This window comes from Falco biarmicus, chromosome 3 (genome assembly GCF_023638135.1).
Source record: "Falco biarmicus isolate bFalBia1 chromosome 3, bFalBia1.pri, whole genome shotgun sequence".
Taxonomy (NCBI): domain Eukaryota; kingdom Metazoa; phylum Chordata; class Aves; order Falconiformes; family Falconidae; genus Falco; species Falco biarmicus.
Genome location: NC_079290.1, coordinates 30,178,670 through 30,204,593, shown reverse-complemented (window position 1 = coordinate 30,204,593; position 25,924 = coordinate 30,178,670). Strand labels below are relative to the sequence as shown.

At 38.3% G+C, this 25,924-nt stretch overlaps 1 protein-coding gene across 4 annotated transcripts in view; it reads left to right on the top strand.

The window, feature by feature from the left end:
• CPQ (carboxypeptidase Q) overlaps window positions 1-25,924 on the top strand; it is a 163,695-nt gene that overhangs the window by 110,387 nt on the left and 27,384 nt on the right. For all 4 annotated transcript variants that reach the window (XM_056332648.1, XM_056332645.1, XM_056332646.1 and 1 more), the window contains 2 exons: window positions 7,176-7,267; window positions 16,940-17,141. In XM_056332648.1, the coding sequence (XP_056188623.1) occupies window positions 7,176-7,267; window positions 16,940-17,141 (294 nt within the window). The remainder of the gene's footprint in view (window positions 1-7,175; window positions 7,268-16,939; window positions 17,142-25,924) is intronic.

Sequence of the window (25,924 nt, the reverse complement as noted above, 5' to 3'; positions counted from 1 at the left end):
CCTTTTCCTTTTGTGGGACTTTGGACAACATGGCAACAGGATTATAGCAGGGCAGGGGGTGGAGGAGTCCTCTGCTGACTTGGTACTTTGCTGTTTTAGACACATAAGTAGCAGGTTTTCTTTTTTTTTTTTGTAGACATGACTTGTATTGACTTCATGACACTGCAGTAACTGGTTCTTTGTTTAAAACCCCATGCGCAGAAGAGCACATTTGTCAGTTTTTCTCATCTGAGCGTGTCCCTGATCTATGCTGCCAGGTGGCAATGATGTGTCCCCCAGAGAAACCCTTACTCTGGCAGCGTTGCCACCTGGCTGGATTGCAGCCCATTCCACCAGGCTCTGGGCTTGGCTTCCCTCTTCTCCTCCCATCTCCCCAGCCAAAAGGCTTAATCCACATTATTTTTAGTTACTAGACTTGCAAATCATTCACAGCTTTTGTTACTTTGCTTTGCAAATCATTCCCCTTCGGTCTTGTATACCCAGCTTCTTCCTGGACATTTCCTCATGGATATTCCATTGCCTAAATCTACCTAAAACCTCTCATGTTTCCCACCTCTGCTCTTCTGTAAATCTTCCCTTCCTATTCTGTCATAATCTCGTCAGCCTCCCTAAAAAACAGGAAAAAAAGTTTGCTTGGATGCATCTCAGTGTGTCGCTGCACTGCCATTGACGCCAGTGGCCCGCCGCTGGAGCTCTGCAAGCCCCAATCCTTCCCAAGCCCAGCTCAGGCCTTGCTGTCTCCCTGTGTCCTCTTTGCAAGGACCTGTCCACAAAGCTGCTCATGCTCTGTGGCTGTGGCGGTGTCGTCTCCCCTTACCACCCAAAACTTGGCTCTGGGCATGCTGCCAGCCTCAGGTGAGGTCAAGCTGCAGTGCCCAGCATGGCTCCTGCCTGCACTTTCATTTCCTGCTCTCCAGCCCCTGACCTGCCCATTTTCTGTCTTTTTTCCTGTGATGCCACATCTCTACTCCAGGAGACCTCATTTCTCTACTCCAGACCTTCATGACTCGCTTCATCCTTAGTGCTGCAAACAACCCCTATCAACAGAGAAAAAATCAAGGTGATGGCATTGCATTAGACTATTTTAAGAAGAAAGCAAAGACAGTTTCTCAAGCAAAAAGCTGTTTCCCATGTCTAATTTGAACTTCACTACAGAATTAGAAATATACTGTAGTCAGGGTTTAATTAATATTAAAAGGTTTTTTTGAGGTGTGCTTTGCCTTACTTCTTGAAGCTTACAGCTTTAATAGCCTTAGATTTTCTCTGTTAAATCATTATTTTTCACTCAAATAAAAAAACTTCTCTTCTTAAGTAAGTGACTAACTAGACAGACACTTTTCTGCACAAGTAGTGAAATTAGTTGTCTGAATAGAGGATTGTATTTCTAATAGCATGAAAAGCTAAAATCCTGCTGGTTTAGAATGGAGGCTTCTTCTTGGTCTTCAGAGGAAAAGGTCTGGACATCTTTGATTAATTGCATTACTACTGTCATTCTATAAATTGCATTTTATTGCTATATGTGTATTCTTTGAAATTAGCCAGAGAAACGGGGTGCTAGGCGTGTCTAGAACAGTGCTTGCCCATGCCACAGAGTACATAAATTAGGTAATAGTTGCTTGAAATGAAAGCAAATTGTACTACTGTGTTTGATGATAAATTCTTTTCTTCTTCTGCAAAATGTGGAATACTAACTTTATTTTTATTTTATGCTGTGGCAGAGGTTTTAAAAATTCCAGGCATTTTATGAGAAATGCTTGCATGATAGAAATAGCTCATCTAATGTCACCCAGTAAATCCCCTATGTCTAATAAACTGCAAACCTGGAAAAGGTAGGGAGTGTATTAGAAATTTAATGATTTTCAGCATCATCATCATGTATCTTATCACTTTCTGTATAAATACCCTTTTGCAGAAATTTCAGGCCACAGGGTAATAATGCAGAAAAATGTCTAGCTTACGATGTTAAATGCAGCAGTGGAGAAGACTTGAGAATGATATATCTGTATATAACTCTCCAGTAGCTACTGAAGCAAATAAATCAGTGACTTAAGCAGTATTACAGAGTAAGTGATCATAGAATAGTTTGAGTTGGAAGGGACCATTAAAGGTCATCCAGTCCAACACCACCTGCAATGAACAAGGACAGCTTCAACTAGATCAGGTTGCTCAGAGCCCCATCCAGCCTGACTTTGAATGTTTCCAGGGATGGGACATCTACCACCCCTCTGGGCAACCTGTTCCAGTGTTTCACCACCCTCACTGTAAAAAAATTCTTTCTTATGCCCTTCTTTAATTTAAAACCATTACCCCTTGTCCTGTTGCAACAAGGCGTACTGAAAAGTTTGTCTCCTTCTTTCTTATAAGCCCCCTTTAAGAATTCGGTCGCCCTGAAGCCTTCTCCATTTTGAACAACCCCAACTGTCTCAGCCTTTTCTCATAGGAGAGGTGTTCCATCCCTCTGATCATTTTTGTGGCCCTCTTCTAGACGCTTCCCATCAGGTCCATGTCTTTCCTGTGCTGAGGACCCCAAAGCTGAAGGCAGTGCTCCAGGTGGGTTCTCATCAGAGCTGAGGGGCAGAATCGCCTCCCTCAACTGGTAGTGCAACTTATTCTGTGTTAATGCTTATTTCGAGGCTTTGCTGGGCCATCTGTGCAGGGTCTTGGGAAGGTGAAGCTGGCAAAGCTGTAAGAAACCTCATGATTTTCACAGTTTCAGAGTGCATGGTGGGGGTCTGCAGTAATTTTCCTTTTTATTGGGTACAGATTAGCTTTAGCCCCATCTTTGCACTGCTAAGGAGCTTTTCCTCTCTTCAGCTAATGCAACTTCTTATGAATGTTCTTAAAAATCAGGAGGGGTGGGAAATAAATGCAGCTTTCAGACTGAAGGAATAGAAATAGACTTTAGAAATTAAAACCAAGAAGATAGTATTTTACCACTGATTGCACTATAAATGCAAGTTAAAATACTTTATCTGTTAATCTACTTAGAGCCATTTGCGGTTTGTTTATATGCCTCATGTAAGCTGAACAGCTATGTGGTTTGCTTGTGGGTGATCCCACTGCCTTGGCTTGAAGGGGAGAGAATCCTTTTTCACAAAGATGGAATTTTTTTAAATTTTCAAGACCTGATCAGTCTTATAACAGCATGATGACTTCTCTTGAAGAAGTCTGATTAGCCATCTGCTAACTGTCTTCTTAGGAAATACTGTGTCTTTGTATTTAATCCTCTCCATCAGTAAGAATTTATGTTTATAAAGTGGGAAAATATTTACTGAAGGAAATTTAGTATTTACACAACTGATCTCTATTTTGATTAAAAAGGGTCACAATTCAAGTCCCCCTCCTGGCTTATGTGCTGTCTTGAGGGTAAAGCAGGTTTATTTTTTTTACATTACATGTGACAGATGAGCATAACTTGTCTGTGCTTGTAGCAAGCCATACATTTCACTTTCACTGTGTGGGAATGTCTCAAATCTATCAAGCATGAGCAAAACATGTAGGACATAAAATTCTTTTGTAGCATCCTATTAAGTGTCTTTTCACAAGGAGATCATCCACATGTGTAAAAAGTGTGTGGATCTAATACGCATCATGTCTAGAAAGTGTTGATTTTAGATTTTAAATTAATATAAAATGTGTATATATGAATATATATGTGCATGTGTGTGTGTAATACCATATTAGTTGCTGACAGTTATTTTTTACATACATTATGGAAGAAAAGCTTTTGATAAAATACTTCATTGTAGTTGAGGTTGAAGTCAAACTGGTTACTTAATACCACTTAGTTACAAATTTTTTCTTCTCAGGCATTTTGTATTTTGGCTAATCTAGGCTTGCTGCTGGCATCTGCAAGTGTGAGTGCTCTGTGACAATTTAAAAGAAACACAGAATAGCGTTAGTAAGAGCAGCATCTTAGTATGACTGAACTGTGTGGTACCCAAGGACAACAAAAAGACTAGTAGCTACTACAGCACAGAGGGAGTATAATACATCGAGTGTCATGTGGTACTCACTACACACATTTCCTTAGTCAGAGATCAACCATATCAATGTTTTTGTTTCATTCTCTATCTTAGAAGTCTAGGCACCCTTTAGTATTTTTTATGCTTAGGATAAAGTATAACCATGTGGAGGCTGATCAATAAAACGTGCCTTTGTGGTGAACTATGGTTATGTTTCCCAGTTAAGAGTAAGGTAGTCAGGGAAAAAAAGCAACTTCGTTTTTCTAAAACATTGGAGATTTGTAAGCTAATCTGTAGCTGCAGCAGAATCTATGGTTGGTTTTGTTTTAGTTATGTGAGCTTAGAAAGAACAATTTATTTGAGTACCACCTATCACCTTTTTGGTGTTATCCTCCTGTAATAGAGCTGCTATTCTCTTTATTGAGATGCAGGGGTAGGATGGAAGCTGGGATTACAGTGGTTTTGAGCAGGTACTGAGCTCTGCAAGTTTCATTTGAGTTACGTCATCTCAGATCCTAGTGACCCAGGGAGGACATGGTAGTATTTCTGCACTGATGCATCAGTGAATGCCATTATAACCTGCTGCACATTGCCAAAATGATCTGCATAAATGGTCTGGGTAAAATTCTTTTTTTCTTCTGATACCTTTTTTCCTAGACTATGTGATATGTCATTTATATAGGTAGAAAGGAAAGAGACACTATTTTATTTGTGAAAGTTTTCCTTCATTGTAAAATTTTCTACCTACTCCTCTACACAGTACAGCCATCACAGAACATGGTTTTCTGGTCTGAGTGCTATTTTATCATGCCTTTTCAATATGTATTTGGGCTGTGATCTACAAGACTTCTGATTTTGTGAAGCTGATACCTTGCTTAGGAACTGGTAGTTTGTAAGAAGCGAGCCAAAATAGTAAACTTAATGAAAAAAAAATACCGTAACTTAAGTATAGTACTTCATATATTTTAATAACAGTGTGTATTGAGAATATTCTTAGCAATTTTACTTGTGAATATTGGATTAGTCTGATATTCTTTGATCAGAATAGCTGTGTTTCTAATAACAGGTAGATAAATACTTATCACTTTCAGATTAAGGTAATGAGGAAATTAAATTTTCCTCTGTAGACTTTGTTTTGTATTTAAAATAACTGCCTCCATAGCTTATATATATATTTTTTTATTATTATTTTTTTTAGCTTGTCCCTTGAATTTCAGTAGAACACACAAGTATTTCTGTCAGCAGTGAGAGAAATCTGTGAGACTGGAAGAACCGATACAGCACCTCTGGGACTGGAAAGAGCAAAGCTTAGCAGGGTTTTTTATTTCCCAAGCTTTAATGGGCAGATGCAATGATGGGCTGGGAAGGGGCCACAAGAATCTCAAACTTCTTCTCCGCCAGTGAGCTGAGACCGACTCAAGCTCCTGCAGAGCAGGAGAGATCAGCTGGGGTTACAGCCTGTCTGAGCCGAACCCGATGTCCCTGATCGCTGACCTGAGTCCCCCTTAAGGAAGTAGTGGCAGACTAAATCACCTTGATTTTTGCCTGGGAGGAGGGAGGAGATGCTGCTCCCCTGTCTCAAGCATCTCCTACCAAAGCTCCTTTCGCAGCCTTGGTGTGGTGGGCTGGAGACTGGGCTTCAGTACTTTGTAGTTGGTGGTATGACAAACGCCTCTATTTATGCTTAAACCGCAGTGCCATTGGAGCATTCTACAGGACCAGCTGCTCTGTGCTTTACACCCAGCACCTTTTCTTCTTTAGATCCACCTCTTCTAACCAAAGTACTGGTTATTTTGGGTCTAAAATCTTCCTAACATTAACCCAAGCGCTATTTTATTACCTTAATTTTACCTCGTTGGCCAGCTGGCTAATTTGAAAAGCAAAGGAGGCTAATCCTGTACTGTCATGATTTAGGAGAAGAGCAGGGCATCTACTGGGATGTGTGTGGGACGGTTGTTTTTAAAGTGATGAGGTTTGACAACCTTTCTGGTTACAGCCAGCAAATCAACATTTAGAAAATACGCCTTTAAACCACTGGTTTGCACTTCCTTCATTATGAAATACTGGGAATTCCAAGGTGTTTTCTTCAGTTTTTGAGTACTCCTTGTATATGCTGCCTTCAGTTATGAGGATTGCTAGTGTATAGTTTCAGGAAAGAAATCTTTCAGTTGATTTACATTGTGTGGAGAGAAAACAAAAATGAAGGTCAAGTCTATTTGTAAACTTCATCCATTTCAGCTAGGAAATTAAATAAGTTTGGACAGTGATACTGATATTATTTCTCCTCAGCACAGAATAGTGTGTGGTAATTTATGCTTTATCACTTGTGATAGTCTCCTCACTGGTTTTTCTTTTAGTTTTTTTTAATAGTTTTGGGGGCTTTATTTGTGCTTGAATATAATTAGCATTACACTGCACAGAGAACACTTTTTGTTCTTGATCTGTTTGCTCTTCCATGCTGTCAGGTTTGATGTCTCAAATGTATTTGTTTATGAATAGAATCAATCAAATAAATAAAGGGCAACAACTTCTATCTGTTCAGTTCTGCTGTGGCAGAAACAGTTTCGAAATGTATCTAAGAACTTATCTTTCTTACTCAGCTACCGTAGCAAAATAGAAAACGGCCTTGCGTTTGCCGTATTTTAAAAGTCATGCTTTCAGCAGTTGATTGTATTTCAGATTCCTAAGTACAGATTGTTGCTTTTCATTTCTCTGATAAAAAGCAAAATAATATTGCAGGGCCCCTCGGTTCTTGAAATGGGTAAACATTTCTCAGAAAAATCCAGCAGCTCATTTTCAATTAATTGTAATAAATTAACCATGACAAAACAATTCTAATTTTCATGAAAATTTGATTTGGATCTGCTGAAGGTGGATGCGCATTACTTACTGCAGACCACCAGAATGTCAGTTAGCATATGTCTCAGAAATCTATCAAGGTAGCTATTTTATGTTGTGTGGTTTTCAGACACCTACAGTATGTCCCTGAAATGTGCTTCTACTGTGCCCCTGCAACTGGTAGCAGTACCACAACAGCCCACTCCTTCCTCACATGGTCTCTCTCCCTGAAATGGCTTGCGTTTGGTGAAGGTAGAGATGAATGAAGGGAAACCCAGGCTTTTCACCTACTTGAGGGCAGAGACCAAAGCAAAAAATGCTCAAATATATGGGTATTTAATACTAAAAACAGTATTTAAAATTATGTTTTAGGACTTCGGCCAAAAAGGACTCTGCGCTTGGTGCTATGGACAGCAGAAGAGCAAGGAGGAATAGGTGCTGAGCAATACTATCAGTTGCACAAGGTAAATGATGTCTTCAGATTATTTTCTTGGCAGCACTTTTCTCCCTTGTCTCGAGACTTGCATATGATTTTTGTCAAAATGTTCAGCTTAATAACTAACTGAAAATAGTGATTCCAATTCTGCCTGAAAGTGTATTTTCTGCTTTTAATCATAAATGTAAACTTAATTTTACGTTTAACAGAAAGTGATGCGACCACAAGTATACATGTTCTGCTTGACCTAAGATATTCTGTCACAAAACTGTTCTGAAACAGGTATTTCATGATGATACCTGCCATAGCTTTCAAACATAGCTAACTTTCTGAGAATGAATGATGAATGGTCCACATATGTTTGCAATATAAATAAATTTTGTTTGCCTTACATATTTCTGCTTAGTTGTTTTTTCCCATAATATTTTACAATGTAAAATATAAAATAATACGGAGAAAAATCTTTGCTATCTTACCTTAGTAGTGTGTAATCTAAAATGCTCTTTGCCAATCATCGATGTTATGGGTTCTGGAACATTTTAAATGGTTGATTTCTGATGATCCAAGGAACACACAAACTCTGACTGGTTATCAAGTTAAAAATATTGTGTATTGTCACATCCATCTCTCCTGCTGACTGCCTTTTCAAAGTACATCATGACATCAAGGGTAGTTGCATAAAACTATTTTATGGAATATGTGTGTGGAGTTTTTTCCCAAAAAAATTATGCTGTATCTGTATAACTAAGTTAAAGTAGCTATCTTTTGTTCTTTTCCCTGATTTAGTAGTGTTACTCTCAGCAATGGTTAATATATCCAAGGCAGAGACAAGATGAATGCAAATGTGTTTAGGAAGTGACTTGCTGTACAGTAGTATGAAAGCAGACTTGCAAGCAATTCCTAAGAGTATGTTTTTAATGGTAAGCAACCTATCAGAACAAATAAATGGAAATTTCATTTTTAATTAAATTAATTGTGCTGAAAAAACTAAATCAATTTGCATCTGTAATAGAATTGTGAGAGATAGCCTTACAGTGGTTATGGTTTTCTGTCTAAATGATGAACAGTCATTTCCCACCAACTTCCCACTTACTAAGCAGTGTATTTAACTACCCATATATACTGTAGTCCCTCCTTAATTTCTCCAAAGTATAGAGATAGCTCAGCTCTCTCATGTGGAAGAGGTACCTAAGGGATTGCCTTCTCAGCTTCAGGGAGGTGACATGTTGCAGTTTAGTATATAATGAGTCGTCTGGATTTACCACTGGCACTCTGCTGTTCAGCAGGATTAAACTAGAATGAAATGCTCTGGATTATATAGCACAGGAACGAGATGCTTCTCATGTACAGTTCATTTTGGAGGAGCTGGAGGGGTGCTCTGTGCCTAATGCACACCACTCATGAGAAATGTATCATCTTCTCCGTAGATTTCCATGTTGGGTAATAAGGTCCGTTCTATGGTAGTGTTGTCAGCAACACATGAAATTGTCTCATGCACATCTCATCTTTTGCCAAAGTGTCTGCATTTAACTGTTGTCTCTAGGATTTATATTCTGAAGTAATATAAAAAAGCAGGCTTAAGGATCAAATAGGGAAATATAAAGCAGGCTGGGTGTTGTTTGAAAGATATTTGGTTACTTTGCTTTTAAAAAAATTGACACAAAGGTGCCTCTCAATTGTTGCTCTACTGGTGTGATTCCATCTGGATGGTGTGCTCCACAAAGAAAGCCCAGTCTAACTTAACAGTTTGCAATTTACATGGAGAATTTAAGCAGAAATGACATCCGTCTGTTGTTTGTTGTTCTTCTTTCCCTCCTGCCATGTGATCTGGCATAATTATAAATTGATACAACTGTAGGACACCTCATTACTCATAATAACAAAATAAAGCAGATTAATACTGTACATTATATTTAGCATGAAAAATAGCTTAACCTTTTAATGATTTACTTGTGCAAATTTCTGGCAATTAGGATAGTATGGCAGAAACATTGCTTGCTGATGGTAATGAGTACAAGTTAAATAAAAGTGGTATTTAAAGATGCCTTGTTAAATGAAAGATGGCTTGTATGACTCATCTACATACCTGGGCTTATGACTTTAGTTCACTACAAACAAGTAGAAATACAAATGCAGTAATTCGGCACAGGCAGACATGGATTTCCTTGACATTGTAAATTACCTCCTTATGTCAGCAGAAATGTGGCAAGGGAGAAGGAATGAAGACAATATAGTACTGGACAAGTACAAATACTTTTCCTTTTGTAGCTTATTTATTATTTCTTTCAATTTAATTTTAGGTCTTTCTTCCTCATCTGTCATTGCACGTTGCCACTGCTAGAAAGTGGATAAGTTACTGCAGAAATAACTGAGATAGCAGCAGCATAGTGGCTTTACTGTGGTGCCAATAATTAACTCACACCCCTGCGTAATAGCATTATTTATATCACATAAGTCTTTCTATAAAGCCCAGTATTACAGTTTCTGATTATTAAAACTAGCAATAGGGTATATTGGCTGTTCAGAGCTTTATGAGAATGTAAGAGCTGCCATATTGGGTTGACCAAAAGCTCAGTCTGGCACTATTGTCTCCCATTTCTGATAGCATCTAGTAAATAGATGCTTAGGGAAAGCATATTTGCACAGCTACAGTCACAATAAGGTCAGACACATAGATTACACAACCATGCTTTCATTTTATCTAGTATTTTTCTAGAGAGCATCTCATGGTCCTCACAATACGGTTTTTCTAAGACATTTCAAGAGTTGAAAGCCAAGTATCATCCAGCAATTTCAATGCCTCCATTTAGTGCAGGGGTACCTGCCACCCCAGTACATCACAGAGCACCTGCTCAGTTTTGACTATGGGGTAGAAGCCTCCCAGGCAAATCACCAACACCTTTGCTTCCAAAGAAGGTACCTTCTGAAGTGATTTTAACTGTTAGCCAATAATTAGATTTAATCCCAGACTGGAAAAAATCTTCATTTTCTTTTACAGTTAAGACTGTTTACTTTGATGAAGGGTAATGAAATTAAAGGATCTAACTATAAATCAGGCTCCAGATCTTGGGGTTCAACACTACGTCTGAAGTGTTTGCCAAGTGGTTAGTGTTGTGTGACCCAGTTGCTGAGTAGGGCTCTTAGGTACAGAAAATACAGTAAATAACTTCAAAAATATGAAACATTGCAACTGCTGTGTTCCTTTCCAAACTGAATGGAAGCAGCAGGAGGAGCATAGTTTAAGTAATTCTGGAGGACCTCATGCTGCAGCTATTCAGTACAGATTCTCCTACCTTTAACAATGGTACCTGAATGCCCCCCAAAAGGGTTTTGAAGTTTTTTTGTGTTTAGTCTTATGCTGTCTTCATGAGGGCAGAGAGAAGTATATGTAATGAAGTGTCTGGCCTCCTTTTTGTTGCTTTGGACTAGTTTCTGTGAGAGATCTGTGTACCATGAAGACAAGGTTACAGTTATTTACTCAGCTGAATTAAGGGACTATGAATGGCTGATGGTATTTATTTTGGAATAGAAGTATTGCGTACAGTCTCCTGGGAAAGCAAATACATTTTCTAATTAGAGGACTAAGAGATCCTAGGCCACATTCAAATTTACTTTAGTAATTCTGTTGTGATCATTGGAGACACTAATGTGTTACCAATTTAATTCAAACCACATTAGAGAAAGCATTCTTTTTAGTTCTGCATTTCCTATCTTAATGATGTTTACAGTACTTACCTAAATTTCTGGTGCAAATGCCACACATTGTTTTAACTTTTTAGTAAAGATTTAATTTTATGAAAAATATCAATCACCAGTGTTTGCTGTTGTTTCCTTTTTGTGTTTATTACAAAGAAGATTTGATACTTTGCCCAAACTGGGACTGCATGAAAACAGGACTTTCTGACATGCCGGTTATCTCATTGTTGCTAACTTCTTTTGTTGATGCTCACGTGAGGTTTCTACATGATTTTCTAATGAGTTACTTTCTCCAAGAAGCAAATATCTAAAAAATTTCTTGTCACTTTCAGGTGAAATGATTCTTCCCCAGAAAATACTGGCTCCTCAAAACCAGAGTTTTCAGAAAACTCATGTATTTCAGCATCCTGTTTATTTCCCCAAGGTACCAATTACTCTGGTGAAATATAAGACATGGATTTGTGTCTGATTTGAAGCAAACACATCAAGGATTTAAATGTCGGTTCTTTTATCTCAGCAAAATAAGTCGACCAAGGTTGATTCCTTTCCTTGCCTGAAGCAGGGAAGATCCAGGATCAGTTGTGACAGCATGTCTCCTGGCCCACTAGTCTTTGTTTCATGTGGGCCAATTTCATACACGTCTAGTGTTAGGAGAGCTTTTGTCTTTGCATCTTTCCTCCCTTCCCCTCATGCAAGTAGCAGAGCTGTTGTCTGAAACGTGAAATAATGGAAACATCTTCTGAGGACAGCTGCTCCAGGCAGATGCACTCAACCGCAGGTCCTTGGTGCTTTGGGATGTTCTAATGTAAGAAAGCTGGGCTCCTTCTAGCCAAACTCTCCACAGCTGTGCAAGACACAGAAAACTGTTGTCTCTTGTTTACTCACCATGATGAACTTTCTCCTCATTGACTTCTTTTCATGTTAACATTTCACATCTTACCCAGCTGAGAACCTAAAAGCATTCTGCTTAAAACCAGGAAATATTAACAATGTTTGTGCTGTGATAATTTCTAAGGTGTGGCCAATTTATTTTCATCTATTTTTAACTGAAAGTTACAAAAGTACTCATTTGCTTATAGAAAGAGTGAAAGATGTAAACCACAATTTTTAATTTTGGCAGTTGCCTGTTTTCAGATGAAAACCTGCAATCTTTCAAAAAAGGACAGCAGTGGGATAGTCATTCAGAGTCATAACGTTTTGATACTCTTGTATTTGAGCAGCAAAAGCTTAAGTTATGGAACATTTTCCAGGAAGAACGCTTCTTTTTGGTATTCCTTTTTGTCAAAAAAAATACCTCCCAAGACAAGGCTTCAGGTAACCTGGTGCATACCTTCCTTAGCCTGCTGCTGTCTTCAGAGCGGTCTGCTTTTTCTTGTCTGTCATCCCAGAGAACTTACAATACTGAATGGTCATCTCTGTGAGTGCTGGCCAGTGGTTGCAGAGGAAACAGTAGCGGTATTGTACAAGACAGGACATGCTAGTAGTATGTTTTTACTATGTGAAATGTGAAAAAATACATGACCAAATCCTGCTCCAGGACTATTGAAGTTGCTGGGGTTTTTGTCATTGGCTTCTCAGAGGTCAGAACTCTATAGCTCTGATAGAGAACAAGACATAAAATCTGGACTTTTTTACAGACCGCTTTCCTACAAAATGTGGCAGAAAAATATTTCATCTTTTGACAAAAGCATGAGCCCTTTACCCATACCTTTTCATCTATCAAAAATTGTGCTAATCTTCAGCTTTACAGCAGCTTTATCCCATATAATGATGGGGTAATTTACAGAAATGTATAACTCGGTGTTCCTGATTTTCCCTGTGTTCATTTGAAAAGAGTGTGAGCCGTATGATCATGCTTGTGGCTGGTGGTTATTATGACTTGATGCTGGCGCATCTCTGCTTCCTAACAGCTGTTTTGGTGGTTTTTCTCTAGTTTCCATTTATGCTGTTTTGCTTCATTAAATAATCTTGAACCTAAACAGCAACTCAAAATTACACTACCCCATGTTTATATATTATTAAATGCTTAGAGGATATGATTTATTTTTTTCTTTTCCAGCTGTCACATGCACTTAGGTGTTTCTGGTGTTTTCTCTTGTCTTTCCTGTAGTCTCAGGTGCCACCATGACAAAGCTGGGTGTTGATTTAAATACACTTCTTGTACTGCAAGTGGGATGACCATCATTTCACCTTAAGTTCTGCAACATGGCTGTCACCGTCATATACTTGAATCCCAACTGCTCTGAGTCAAATACTGGAATGCAAGAATATAAGTATTGGTGTTTCCTAAAGTTAACTGTAAATCACAAACAGAAAGCTGAAAATGCACTGTCAGATTAACTAATGTCCCTTATCACTGGAACAAATTAACCGTTAGTCAAGAACAGTGCTTTGCCATTATAAACTTCAGTATTTTCCATGTAAAGTGGCGATTTTTCTCAGTGGAATAAAAAAAACCCAAATCAGTAAATGAGCTATTGGACAAGTAATAACATTCTATTTTAAATAGCACCAAATTGCTGAAGGCTTTTAGGACAGCTGTTCTCTCCCTTGTCCTTTCAGGTATCTCACAGCTTTTGCTGGGTAAGAGGAATTGCCATCAGCCATCAGCAACTCAATAGATTAGTCATGAGATGTTGAAAATTCCCGTAATTTTGAAAATAATCTTAAAATTCTTTGCTTTGCAGCTCCACACCAGAATCTAAGTGGAGTCTGATGAATTTGAGTGCACTAGTTTAACATTTGGTAAGAATTAACAGTTGGGATTTTGACTAAGTAGCTACCTGTAGGGTAGGGTGTACCTCCTTGGAATTCCTTTGTCTGCGCTAGATGGGACAGGTGTCCTGTCAATAGGAGTACCAGTCGTGCATGTTGCAAGGGTTTGTTTTCTTGAATGAAAAGATTTTGCTGTAATTTCATGTTTTCAAGTGTTTGCCTTAGAGATGAGAAGCACATATTTTTAGTTTTGCTTAGAAGAGATAAAAATAGATTGTTTATAGAGAAAACAGAAATAAAAGGAATTAAAATAAAGAAATTAAACCCAGAAGTATTGGCAAGGATTGTGCCTATTTGCATATTCAGTGAAAATAGCAAGCTATAGAAAGCCAATTTTCCCATGCAGTATTTATTGCAATATTTCATTTTAAAAGTGCAGTTGAACAGCTGAACATGATAAGATAAAGAGACGTGACCTCTTCTGCGGCTGAGTCATAGGAGGATAAAGGATAAAAGCCCATTGTGATGCTCAGAGAATTAGGCAGCAGGTTAACATCAACAAGTTTTAATTTTCTGGTATGTACTAAGAGAAGTGGCACAGCAAATGGGATTCCTTTCTGAAAAAATTGCGTACTGCATTTAAAATACTTCTCTAAATGATAAATTCACTGTGAGGAATGAATGAGGGAAAATGGAGGAAACAGCTGAGACTGCAGTTACTTAATGAAATCGTACTGGTTTGTTGTGCTGTTCCCTTGAATTAGTCAAGGGATCAATGTATGGTCTCACCTCACCTTGCTAAGTGGCAGCTATTCCTGCACCATAGAGATCAAAGGACAACACAGCACCTTCCCTATAGCATATTTTCCAGTACATACTTCTTTCTGTGTAAGTAGAAACACCAATATATATGTATAAAAATGGGTGTGGTGAAACCAACCTAACTCCCTTTTTTAAGATTGCAACTTCCAAACTTGACAGTGAATGTTTTATAATTAATCCTATCTTCTAGTGGACAAAATAGGGAAAAAGCTTTCTCAAGGACAGATGGTACTTCAAGTAGTTGGGACCTATTTCTTTTTTGTCCCCCAATGAGTCTAATTTCTCTCCCCAGGGCATCCTGTTTTCATGCCACTCTAGCACGTTCTCAGAGCTGAACAGCTTTCTTACAGAGCAAAAATATGGTGTAATGTATCGTGGGTGGTTTGTTTCCTCAGTTTCATATTAAAAACACATGCAAACATTTATGTGAGAAAACACAGCTGAAGACTGCAGTAATGCTGCTATACTAGCAGTTTATGAAGTTTTGGAACTTAGGAATTCTGTTCTTCAGGGCGGTAGGTGAGATATCTTCTCAGTATCTGTACTGTTTCCGTGCTTGCTCTTCTCACCTTGTTGCCCTGAATAGTCCTTTCCACTTGCCTTATCACTCCTACTTACTGCAGCTTCTCTAAAAATGAGCAGAAGTCCTGCTTTGAAGACTCAGCCAAAGGGGCCGTTTCTGAGTGTTTTCTATTGTGGTATTTATGCAGAGCTCACCATAACTTAAGTTAGCTTTCATTGGCAATTCACCACCAAAATGTGTATTGTCTTCCCTAAGTCTTGCTCCCTGAGCTTGTGATGTAAAGATTTACATTTGAGACACTTACTGTTGTAGCTGTGACTTTGAAGCATCATTGGTCCCTTTTACCATGCAGTATGCTTTTCTTGATCTGCTTCTCTCCCACTGTGTTCAGAGGATCCATGGACACAATTTCATGTTAAGACTCATGACCTGTAATACTGCTTTTGATGATAGGCCTAGACACCACATATATCCTAATTATTTACATTTAGTCTTTTATAAACTGAAGATTATTTTCATTGTATAAAAATAGCAATTGCCAATTTGGTGACAATATTGGTTATTTCCACCTTGATTTCCAGTAGTTGGATGGGTGGATAGGTAGATTGGTTATTTTAAGGTTACTTCATTGTATGCAAAGATTTTGTATGGAATTTTTTAAATGCTGGATGTATTTCTAAGTTAGAAATTAATACCCTCTGGTATGTTAGAACTTGTTTCACCCAAAGAGAAAAGTTTTGGGAAATTAGAGTATAAAATGCAGTTCTTGGCAAATTCTTTAAAGAATTTCTGAAAACTTATGTGAATATCACATTCACAGCCACCTGTAGTTGATATTTAGTTTTACATCCAGAAAAATGTGAAAGAATTCTTTACTGATTTGTGGGCTTATATAAGCTGTTAGTGACATGGATCTGTTACTCACCAATATCACATATCTCTTGTAATGATTTTCGTGTAATAACCCATGACAGCCATAATATTCTGGAATGAGATCTGGGTATAGGAGTAAAAACTGCATGGACTTCTCTTAGTCACGTTCAAGAGTCTGAAATACAGGGTTTTTTTCTGCCTGACCTGTCCATGAACTGTTTTGTGTTGTGAAAAAGTTGTGTGCCTCTCAAAAAAAGTGAGACTTCCCTTCATGTAAAGTCCCTAAGTATTTTATTCCAATTAAACCTTTGTGACTGAGTGTTTGGGGCATATGGGAAGCAAATAAATGGCTCTGGATTCTAATTTTTTATTCTTTTAGCAAAAAAGAATCTTTAGTGCACTTGAAAAGCACATTATTATTATGCCATTTGTACACAAAATCTTAAAATTTCATGTTTCCTGTAAGGGCTTACCTTGGAAGTACAACCTCCCTTAAAACAGACATTATTCCTTCAGGTCAGGAGCAACCTTGGTATTTCAGACCAACCAAAGTCAGGGTTGACTACATGGTATATTGAAAATAATGTGTTTCTGAAGAGGCAGCAGCTGTTTTTTTAAAGGGAATGGCCTTCACAATCTAAGCGAGCTTTGAATACCTCTAATTTTAAAGTCAACCAGGCTGCATACCCTCCCCCCAGCGACAGAATTTCTGAGTTTCAGGTCTGAGAAGAAAGTGAGAGCTACAAGTAAAAACTGAAATACGGTGGTAATAGCTTGCCTTTCTGGGTGACACTTCAGAATTCTTAAAGCAAGTATTTGGGGACAGCAGGCCAGTCATGTTGTGACTCCTATGGAATATTCACACCTCAGAACTGAACTTGAACTATTTCAGTGTTCTCATACAGAAAGATTAGGTCACTTCATTTATGCTTATACACATACAACCACAGAAAGCATTTCTCTGCTTCTTAACAGATTTGTTACAGTTTGCTCACACTGACATCTAGAATCCAGTATATGGTGCCAAAAATATCAATCACAAAACAGTATCTTCTTTCCTTACACGTTTAGGAAAATATATCCAACTTTGATATCGTCATGGAGTCTGATGAGGGCACCTTCAAGCCATCTGGACTGGGATTTACTGGCAGTGCTAAAGCTCGGGACATTGTGAAAGAGATCATGACTCTGCTGCAGCCCATCAATGTTACAGATGTTTATGACAGCGCAGATGGAACAGACATTGACTACTGGATGAGAGACGGGGTGCCCGGTGAGCATGCTTTACAGATGACACTGCTCCTTCCATGCAGTGGCACATCAGATGGGTGGTCTGGTGTTTTGAAAACAGTGAGAAATGCTTTCCCTCAAGGAGTAACATTCAGTGTAGGTGAAATGTGGAAGTGCTAAAAGGTGACCAACAGAAATAGGACATAATGTGCGTTTGAGCTGCAGTTTAATAATGGTATAGATTATACGTAGCATAACATGCCTAAAATCGTCTTTTCAGCTTTAAGGATTTATAATAATTAATCCCAGACTGGTGGTTTATAAATAGTAAACTAAGGCAGAGAAGAATTCTCCAATGTAAAAGAAGTATTTTTTTTATTTTTATTATTATTATTATTTTTACTTTGAAATACAGGGCTTTTTCTTTCTGTTTTATATGCTGAAGAAACAATGTTTTTAGAGGCATAACATTTAAAAGGTTATGGGGCATTAACGTGTGCTAAAGGGGGAAAATTATGCAAAGTTTGAAATTATTTGAGAGGGGTTTTTGCATATTGTATTTGGCTCCCAGTGAGGAGCAGCTTGTTGGCAAAGAGGATTGCAGGCTGCAAGAGAGATCCACTGCTGGCAGCCCTCTGGTGCAGGAGACCCCACACTAGCACGGGGGCTTGCAGAGCACAAGAGTCCCAGTTAAAGGCCAGCTTGGGTGAAGCCTTAGTTAATTTCCATGGTAGTTTCCACACTTGAATAATAGTAGAAATAAAAGTTTCATAACACTGATATTTAAAAAATTATGATCGGTTTTAAAATTTTAAGGTTCTTTTTCTCTGGTGTTTTATGACTGGAGTAGACTGGCGCATCGCTCATGCTAGTTTTACTAGTAGCTACTATATGCTTAGAATCTCTTACTATTTTATTAACTGCCTTGTCTTTTACCTGGTCTTGTGGAAGATGCAGTGAGTCACAGAATATATGCTTCTTATTTATGGTCAGAACCCTTTGATTCTCACTCACCTGGGTGTACAAAGTTACTATAAAGTTGCCTGCCTAGATAAATAAATGGGTGTCTAATTTTCAAAGCAAAATATCTGTGCTGGGCAAGAAGTATGGATGAATGGATGTTGTTAAACAGCCAGGGATTCATCTACAGCTGGTGTGCTGCTTTCTGGGTGAGGTGCGTGTGGTTCAGTGCAATGTCATACAGCTGTGACATTGGGTGCACTCAGGTACCTAGGTGTCTGCAGGTGCCTCTTTCTGTGGGTGCATCTTACATGAGTGTTAGGGCCGTGTGCTCAGTTGAGTTGAGAGACCATAAGAACTGTTGAGAGACTGTAGCCGTGCATCATCCTTCAGAATTTCAGACCAACATATCTGTTTTGTAGCTGGAATATGAGAACTCACCACTCAGCCTGTGTTTAGAAAATGTGAATGTATCAGAATTATTTCCTAGGTAAAGTGTTGGGAGCACTTACAGATGATCCTCAGGGGCTTCCATTGTGCTTCCCATCTTGGTGTGACAGACTATGGAAGAGGGAAAAATTTAACACTCAAATGTCTTGTTTTCAGTTGATACGTGAGTGGTGCTTGTGATGGCAGTGTGTAATGAGCTCTTGTACACCAGTTTTCATCAGCTGAGGTGCACCTGGAACATAAACAGCTACAGCTTGCCGTGGTCCTCTTGATTCACCAGGACTACATGTGTAAAGTACACTCAGAAGAAGCAAGGCAGAGATGGGAGCCCTCTCCCATAGCCACCCATACTCCTCAGAAGCCATAAACTATGAAAAGTATCATAAACTACAAGCTCAACCTTGGGAAAACATAAATACACAAGAACTGAGACCTCAGTTTTTAAATAAGTCTGATCTGCTTTCCTATTAAAAATTTGGCACATTAATTGATGGTGGGGGTTTTTTTCTGTCTGAAGCTTTGGTTCATTTAACTTCCCGTTAAGCAAATAACAAAGTGTTCTTGCAGCATAAAGGAACAGCGATTCTTTTTTTCCCCATTGAGCCCCAGTGGGAAGGAATTAGCTCCACTAAAAGAATTTTGGCTGTACCAGGGAGAAGTCTGAGACATCTTGTAATCTTCATGCCTTGTCCCCAGTATCCTCACTGCTCGAATGAGCCCTTATGGTATATAATAACATTGGAACAAATTGAACACACTGTAACAGCTTTTATAATTTGGTCCAATTTAAACAAGCAGTCAAGTGTTGACACTTCATCAATTTTATTTAAATATTTTCTTGAAAATACACTTGGTGGCTTTGTTTCTGCAACAGTGAGAGAAAATAGGGTTTACTTCTTGAACAGTAAGAATGGTTTCTGACATAATTTCTCTAGAATTTTTCTCCTTTTTAGTGTTAAACAGATTCTGGGATTCACCTTTTTAGATGCTATTAAAATTCTGTTCCTCCTGCTCCTTTCGGTCTGAAAGGTCCACAGAGGGCAACGGCATGTGTGTTCTCAGAGCTGTTCATAGCTGCTCCTGAGACAGGCGAAATGTCTCAGGCTCCTTATTCTCTGCTGTTTCCAGTATGTTTATTTTTAATGGGCAGGCAATTACATGCTATTTGTAAAGTTACTTAAACATATCTGCAAGAAAACAGCAGTGACTATTCTGAGATTTTAGGATGAGGGAGGCCAGGAGAGTTCAGAGTGCTTTGTGAACCATTGACTGAAGCTTAACTAATAACTCTAAACACGAGCAAAGTGATCTGCACCAAACAGGAGTTTAGTGCTTTGTGATTGCCAAGTATTAGAAATATTTTCATCAGTGGCCTTTACATTGGATTATTTTGAGAACAGTTCAGCCCAGCAGTGAGGAATGTCTGTAGCTGTGTTTTTCTAGTGATAGCCAGTTTTCAGCTACTGAAAATATTTGTGTAACATTCGGTTTGCTTTTTCATGAAGCATAAATCAAGTGAAATGAGGTTTTTGTGGTGTCGTATTTTATCCTGTGGTTTTATAGTTTGAGGTGACCATTGGTCGTAAGACTGCTCCTTTATTAATTATGCAATTATCTTCCTCAGCTTTCTTTTTAAGCGTTCAATTACGTATTTGTTTTTAGTTAGGGATACATCTAAACTGTGTCACATAAATTTGTTCCTTTTCAACAGTAAGTTCTAGTCAAGTTTGGCCAAGATTTGCAAATACAGGTTGGTTGGGTTTGTTTGCTTTCTTTGCGTGCTTTTCCACAACAGGCTTCTTCAGTATCTGAAAGGGTTAAAAAAACCCTTAAGCAAGCCCTGTTATACCAGCACTCAGGTATTTTTGTTGAAAAAGCAAGGTATCTGATGATCACAAGGATGCTTTGAACATGATTTAAACTAGTACCTAAGGTAATAGCACCGGGGGTCGAGTCAGCCTTCCCTGCAAACCTTCAGAAAGTAAAAAAGGCAAACAAAGTGATTATATTTGTATTATGGTATCCAGTGAACATTAATTCAGCTTTAGATGTTAGGGAAGAGGAAAACAGGTGCTGTCCTATTTTTGCAGAGGGAAGGCTGCTTGGAGACAGTATTTCCAGGAGAGATGGTTCAGGGATGCTCCTTTCTGCTGCATTCGTCAGGGAGGTTATCTGTTGCTGCAGTGCTTATGATGGGAACACTTTCTGTTAGGAACTGAGCTGTATTTGAGATCAAGCTGACCCAGGACATCAAACAACTCCCCAAAGGCATGTGGCAACTCTTATTTAAAATTCAACCAGTGACCTAAAGGTGAAACTCCTTTTTTACAGTGTCACTCTGAACCTTGATGGTTGGTTGTGTCTTTCTGTCTCCACACTGATGGTGTCTTGCTTTTTTGTTACATTAGACAAGAGGAGGAATTATTCTTCCAGAAACTAATAAACCAGTAGTTCATCTAACTTTAATGTTTCTTCAGAAATCAAAAATTCATTTGCTAACCCAATCTATTAGTAATTTTCTCAGAGGTGGCAAACAAATACTATCATATATCATTTCTCTCATTTTTATATTTTCATAGTGCTTATTTATTACCTTCCTTTAAAATAAGATGTATTTTGGCCTTAGACACCAGGCTTTGACATGCATTATTTCCTTTCTTATTACAAAAGAAGTTAAATCCTTCAGTTCCATTCCTTTTCTGGTGCATGCTCCCCCCTTATCCCTCTGTCCCCATCATCCTTTGTAGCACCAAACTCCAGTATGAGCCTGCCAGCATGCTTGAGCCAAGCCTGATCCTCTGCTCAGTGTCAGCCATGTGAAATGGGAAAACTCCCTGACTTGAGGTTGCCACCTGGGCATGAAGAATTGGATAAAAACTCTATTTCCCATAAGTGGGTCATCTGTTCGGAAGTGATACTCGTGATACTCCACTGTGATGCATGAGGCATTGCACCTCAGTGTACCTGTTTTATACTGTCCACAGGCTTGGGCAGACTCTTTGGATCCAGTTTCTAAGCCTCTTTTTATTGCCAAAAGAATAAAAACTGTAAAGAAAAAGAGGAAAAATCAGATTCACATGGTTTAGGACTTCACAGGCCGAAGCTGAAAAGGCTTTGCCTTGATTGCGCACAGGTAAGGGATATTGCACTTGACAAAGACCTTCTCACAAGATGAGGGAGAGAGAAAAAGTTTTCCTTAAAAATAGACATTAAACTTGATTTTCTCACTTCAATATGTCACATTTGTGTGATTTGTGATCTCAGACTATTAGTGTACGGTATCATGTGGAGAGCCTTAGTTATTTGACTGACTTAACACAAGTGAAATATCTCCTGCTCACCCATGGAGCAGAAAGTTGGACAAAACTTCTGAACACTACTGACAGAACTACCTTTATAGATCGTGTTATAAGTACTTCGATAATTTTAGTTACTCCCGAGGTGCTACATTTTTGTACTTTCTGAGTTCTCACTGCTGTGGACATACGTTGAAGCACACTGCCAGCACCAGCCAATATGGGGCTGATTTATGTTTTTTGTGGATGTGAGGTGTAAGGGCCTTATGGTATACACCTATGTCTTGCCTGAGTCTTGATCTCAATAGATCTGAGATAATACCAGCACTGTTGTGTGATAATTAGGATTTGTATTGTATTGTTTTTTCCAAGTAATTCCTTTCCTTTTAAATATCTCATCATTCCAAAGTAAATATAGTGAATGAGTATGTTCCACTGCAGAAGTCAAATTTTCTGCAACTTGGGAGGTATTAAATTAAACCAGTATGCTAAGAGAACAGTTATAATTGCTTAGCACTTAGAGAACCTGCTGTAAGTGCTACAGCTATTAGAAACATTTAAAATCTTGATTGCAGAAGGAACTGTGTGTATTAATCTGTAAAATAATTCATCTATGCACTAATTTATCATTGTTCCATAAAAATAGGCTTTTGAAACTAGAAATTATTCTAGAGTAATAAATCTAATATGCTGCAACTTTTTATGAAGGTGGATGCCTTAAAAGGCTCATAGTTTAACATAATATCTTTTATTAGCCTTTCATATGAACTCTTTTGCTTTTAATAAAGTTGTTAAAGTCTTTGAGACTAATCATTTAATGAAAGGAGTAGTCTGTAAATTATGGTATGTTTTCTTATTAATTGTGATATTTGACTACCAGACAAGTTTGACCATGCTTTACATAAAATTCCTTTCGCCTTTGTTCTACTTGGGCTGGAGTCTTGTTTTGGCATATTAGAGTATGGGGCTACTTCTAATAATCAACAGGAAACACCAGAACTGCAGATTTTTTTATTTCATTTAGACTAGACACAGATCATGTAAATATTGAGCTAGGATAGTACTGTTGGGGTGAGGGATGGAGTTGGGTGATTAGACACAGTGCCTGAATGCAAATTTTACTGGTAGCTTTAAGAGGGCTTCTGTAATATAATTCTCATTAGGACATGTACATGTCTAATGCAAGGGGACAGGGTGGTTTTGTCAAGGCAAGAAGAATGTGTTATCTTTGGGGCAAAATAATTCATGACTGTAGCAAATACTTCATAAGTGCTCATCCACATTATTTTGATAAAAATGAAGACTACTTCTGAATGAACTTGCTGAAGTCTGCCTTCACTATGGGCACCCACTCTTTGGTAGTATGTTTTAATACTGCAGGAAGACTTGAAAGTCTAGAAATCATCATACCTTACAGTGAGAAATGGGAGATGTTAAATCTCTCTCCGTTTATGCAAAACTGTGTTAAGTGTTGACTCAACTGCAGCATACATATTAGGCTGGGAAGAGATTTGTCTAATTACAGCACATTTCTCATTGTTTTAAAAAATAGTCCATTAACAATTGAGTCTACCTGAGTCTAAACAAATGCAAAGTGGAAGAAAGCAAACACCTTCTTCCAATAAGGTTAGTGAGCTACAGAAACACCTTGCAGACTTGGTGGATTCTCCATAATTTTGAATGTGCAAAACAGCACTTGGGTGTCCTCCAAAAAGTAAATGGTAATTCAAGCAGGAGGGCTGGGCAATATGCAATAGATAAAAGGTGAGGGGTTTTTGCCATGTGTTATTCAGAAGGTGTGATTAGATGGTAATGGATCTTGCTGGCCTTAAAACATCTGTGAATCTGCCAGTAAATATTACAAGCATTTTCCGTAATGAAATGTCTCCTTCCCCATTTAAGACTCACCCATTTCAAACAGCCTAGGTTTTTGACTATCAAAAGCTCATGTCTTTGGTTTTTACAACATTTAGATAATCCCAATGACAATTAAAAAACCAGAACTATTGTTAACTTGCCAATCCCAGAGGAAATTTGAACTGTGAAACCAAAAATATTTGCAAAACACTATCATACATTGCTGAGCAGCTTGAATTTCTTGTTGTATTCCTGGTTTTTCTCTTTTCTTCAGTATCTCATGCAGTTTATTTGACAATGTTTTCTTGGTGGTCACGAGCTAAGTGGTCACAAGCTAAGAATCACAGCACATGGATTAAGCAGCTGATACTACATAGCGCTTAAATTTGTCTTTCAAAAACCTGACGCAAGGCAGATTTAGAATAATCTTGTATGAATATTGTAATAAATTAGTTTGATGCACTGACATTCTGATTGGCTATTAGAATCCTAGAAGAAGTAAAATTGTTGAAGTGCATTCAACACTGCACAAATACTAAATAAACTTATTAATCTAGTAATGAAAAATTAAGATGTTTAAAATAAAATCATAAATTCTAATGATTCTTGCCCTTTTTGTCTAGTGGATTTCTTTCCCTTAAAGATACTTTGTCACTGTTCATTCTGTGAATATCAGTAAGGTTGAATTTTTTCCTTATTTTTGGATGCTTACTCTTCAAAAAATTATGAGGTAGATTGGTGTAAAAGACTCTGTTATTAAATAGGTTCCTTCTGTAAGCACACAAAAATCCTAAACATATCAAAAACCATCAATAAAATATCTCCTGTCACTCACCTTGTTAGTAGGAGAATATGTTCCGTCTCAGAGAAGAAACACTGAAAATATCTAACTGAGAATCTCATTGGGATTTGGGGTGTGGTTGTTTTTATTCTGGCTGTGCCTCTGAGAGGAATACTAATTCTCTATTGTTTGCTGTGTAGGAAAGCTGAATTTTGTTTCTGTGGGTGGGAATATGCTTTTTCATATGGAAGCATTTGCCATTTGTTGATCCTAAAAAACCAAGTGTCCTACATTAATACACAGAGCTCAGTGTTAACATGTTAAATATGTAGTTTGGAACTACAAGTTAGTTAAGCCTCATTCCTAGAACTGTCCCCGACATCACTGAAGCTCATGCAAATAATGAAGTAAACAGAAAAAAATATAGAGAGTTTAATTTGTGTAAGGAAGTTGGAAGTGGAAAGTGTTTGCCAATGGGGAAGTGTGAAAGTTAAATGTGATTCTTTCCACTTTTTTTCTTTTTTTTTTTACCTTTTTTAAATTTGACTGTATGAAAAATAAGACACATTCATAGTGCAGAAATGTTGGGAAATGTCTCACCAAATGTGTAATGATCCAGAACAATCAGGAACAACAGCTGAAATATGTTTGGATTCGTGGATTTCATTCCTGGAAAACAAACTCTAATGGCATCAGTGTTAAAAACTGAATAAAAAAATAAACCATTCTGTAGCATTCCAGGAAGACCATGCATAAGCTGCTCTTGATGGGAGGGACACAGGTTAAATGGATTTAAGATCTGGCTTGCAGCTCTCCAAGTAGTTTCCTACATGAAGTCATACGATGACTGTTTCTAATAGGATTCTTCAGGGCTTGGTACATCCTCAACTATTCAGAGTTTCCATTGGTGGTTTGGAATCAAGTTTAAAACTACAACAAAACACAGCTGATGTAATTGCTATTGGAATGATGAAGAACGATGAGAACAAGCTGATCATCTGGCCAGGGTGATTATGTTAGTGTGAGTCTACTCTGTCCACCTTGTTTACGCCTTTCTCGAACTGGAATCCCAAAAGAAGATGCAAGATTTAGAAAAAATCACTTCCTTGGACCTGTTGGCTACCCTGTTGTTAACGTAATCCATACATTACCTTCATTGCCACAAGGTCTCTCTGGTGTCCCTTGCCCAGAAGGGCCTTCAGGACCTGTTCTGCAGAGTTGCTACCCTGCCAGTGCACCTCCAGCCCATGCTGCTGCAGTGAGTTGTCCAGTTCCAGTACTGGACTTTGGTTTTGCCTTTGCTGAAATTTTCTGAGGTCCTTGTCAGGCCAGTCCTAGATTTTGAGCTCCAGCATCTTTGCCTTCCAGCATCCACAACTGCTCCTTCCACAAAGTTAATGAGGACATGTGCCCTCTCTGTCATCCGGGTCATTGCTGAAGATGCAAAGGGTGCTGGCCTGGCATTGACCCTTGATGGTCACA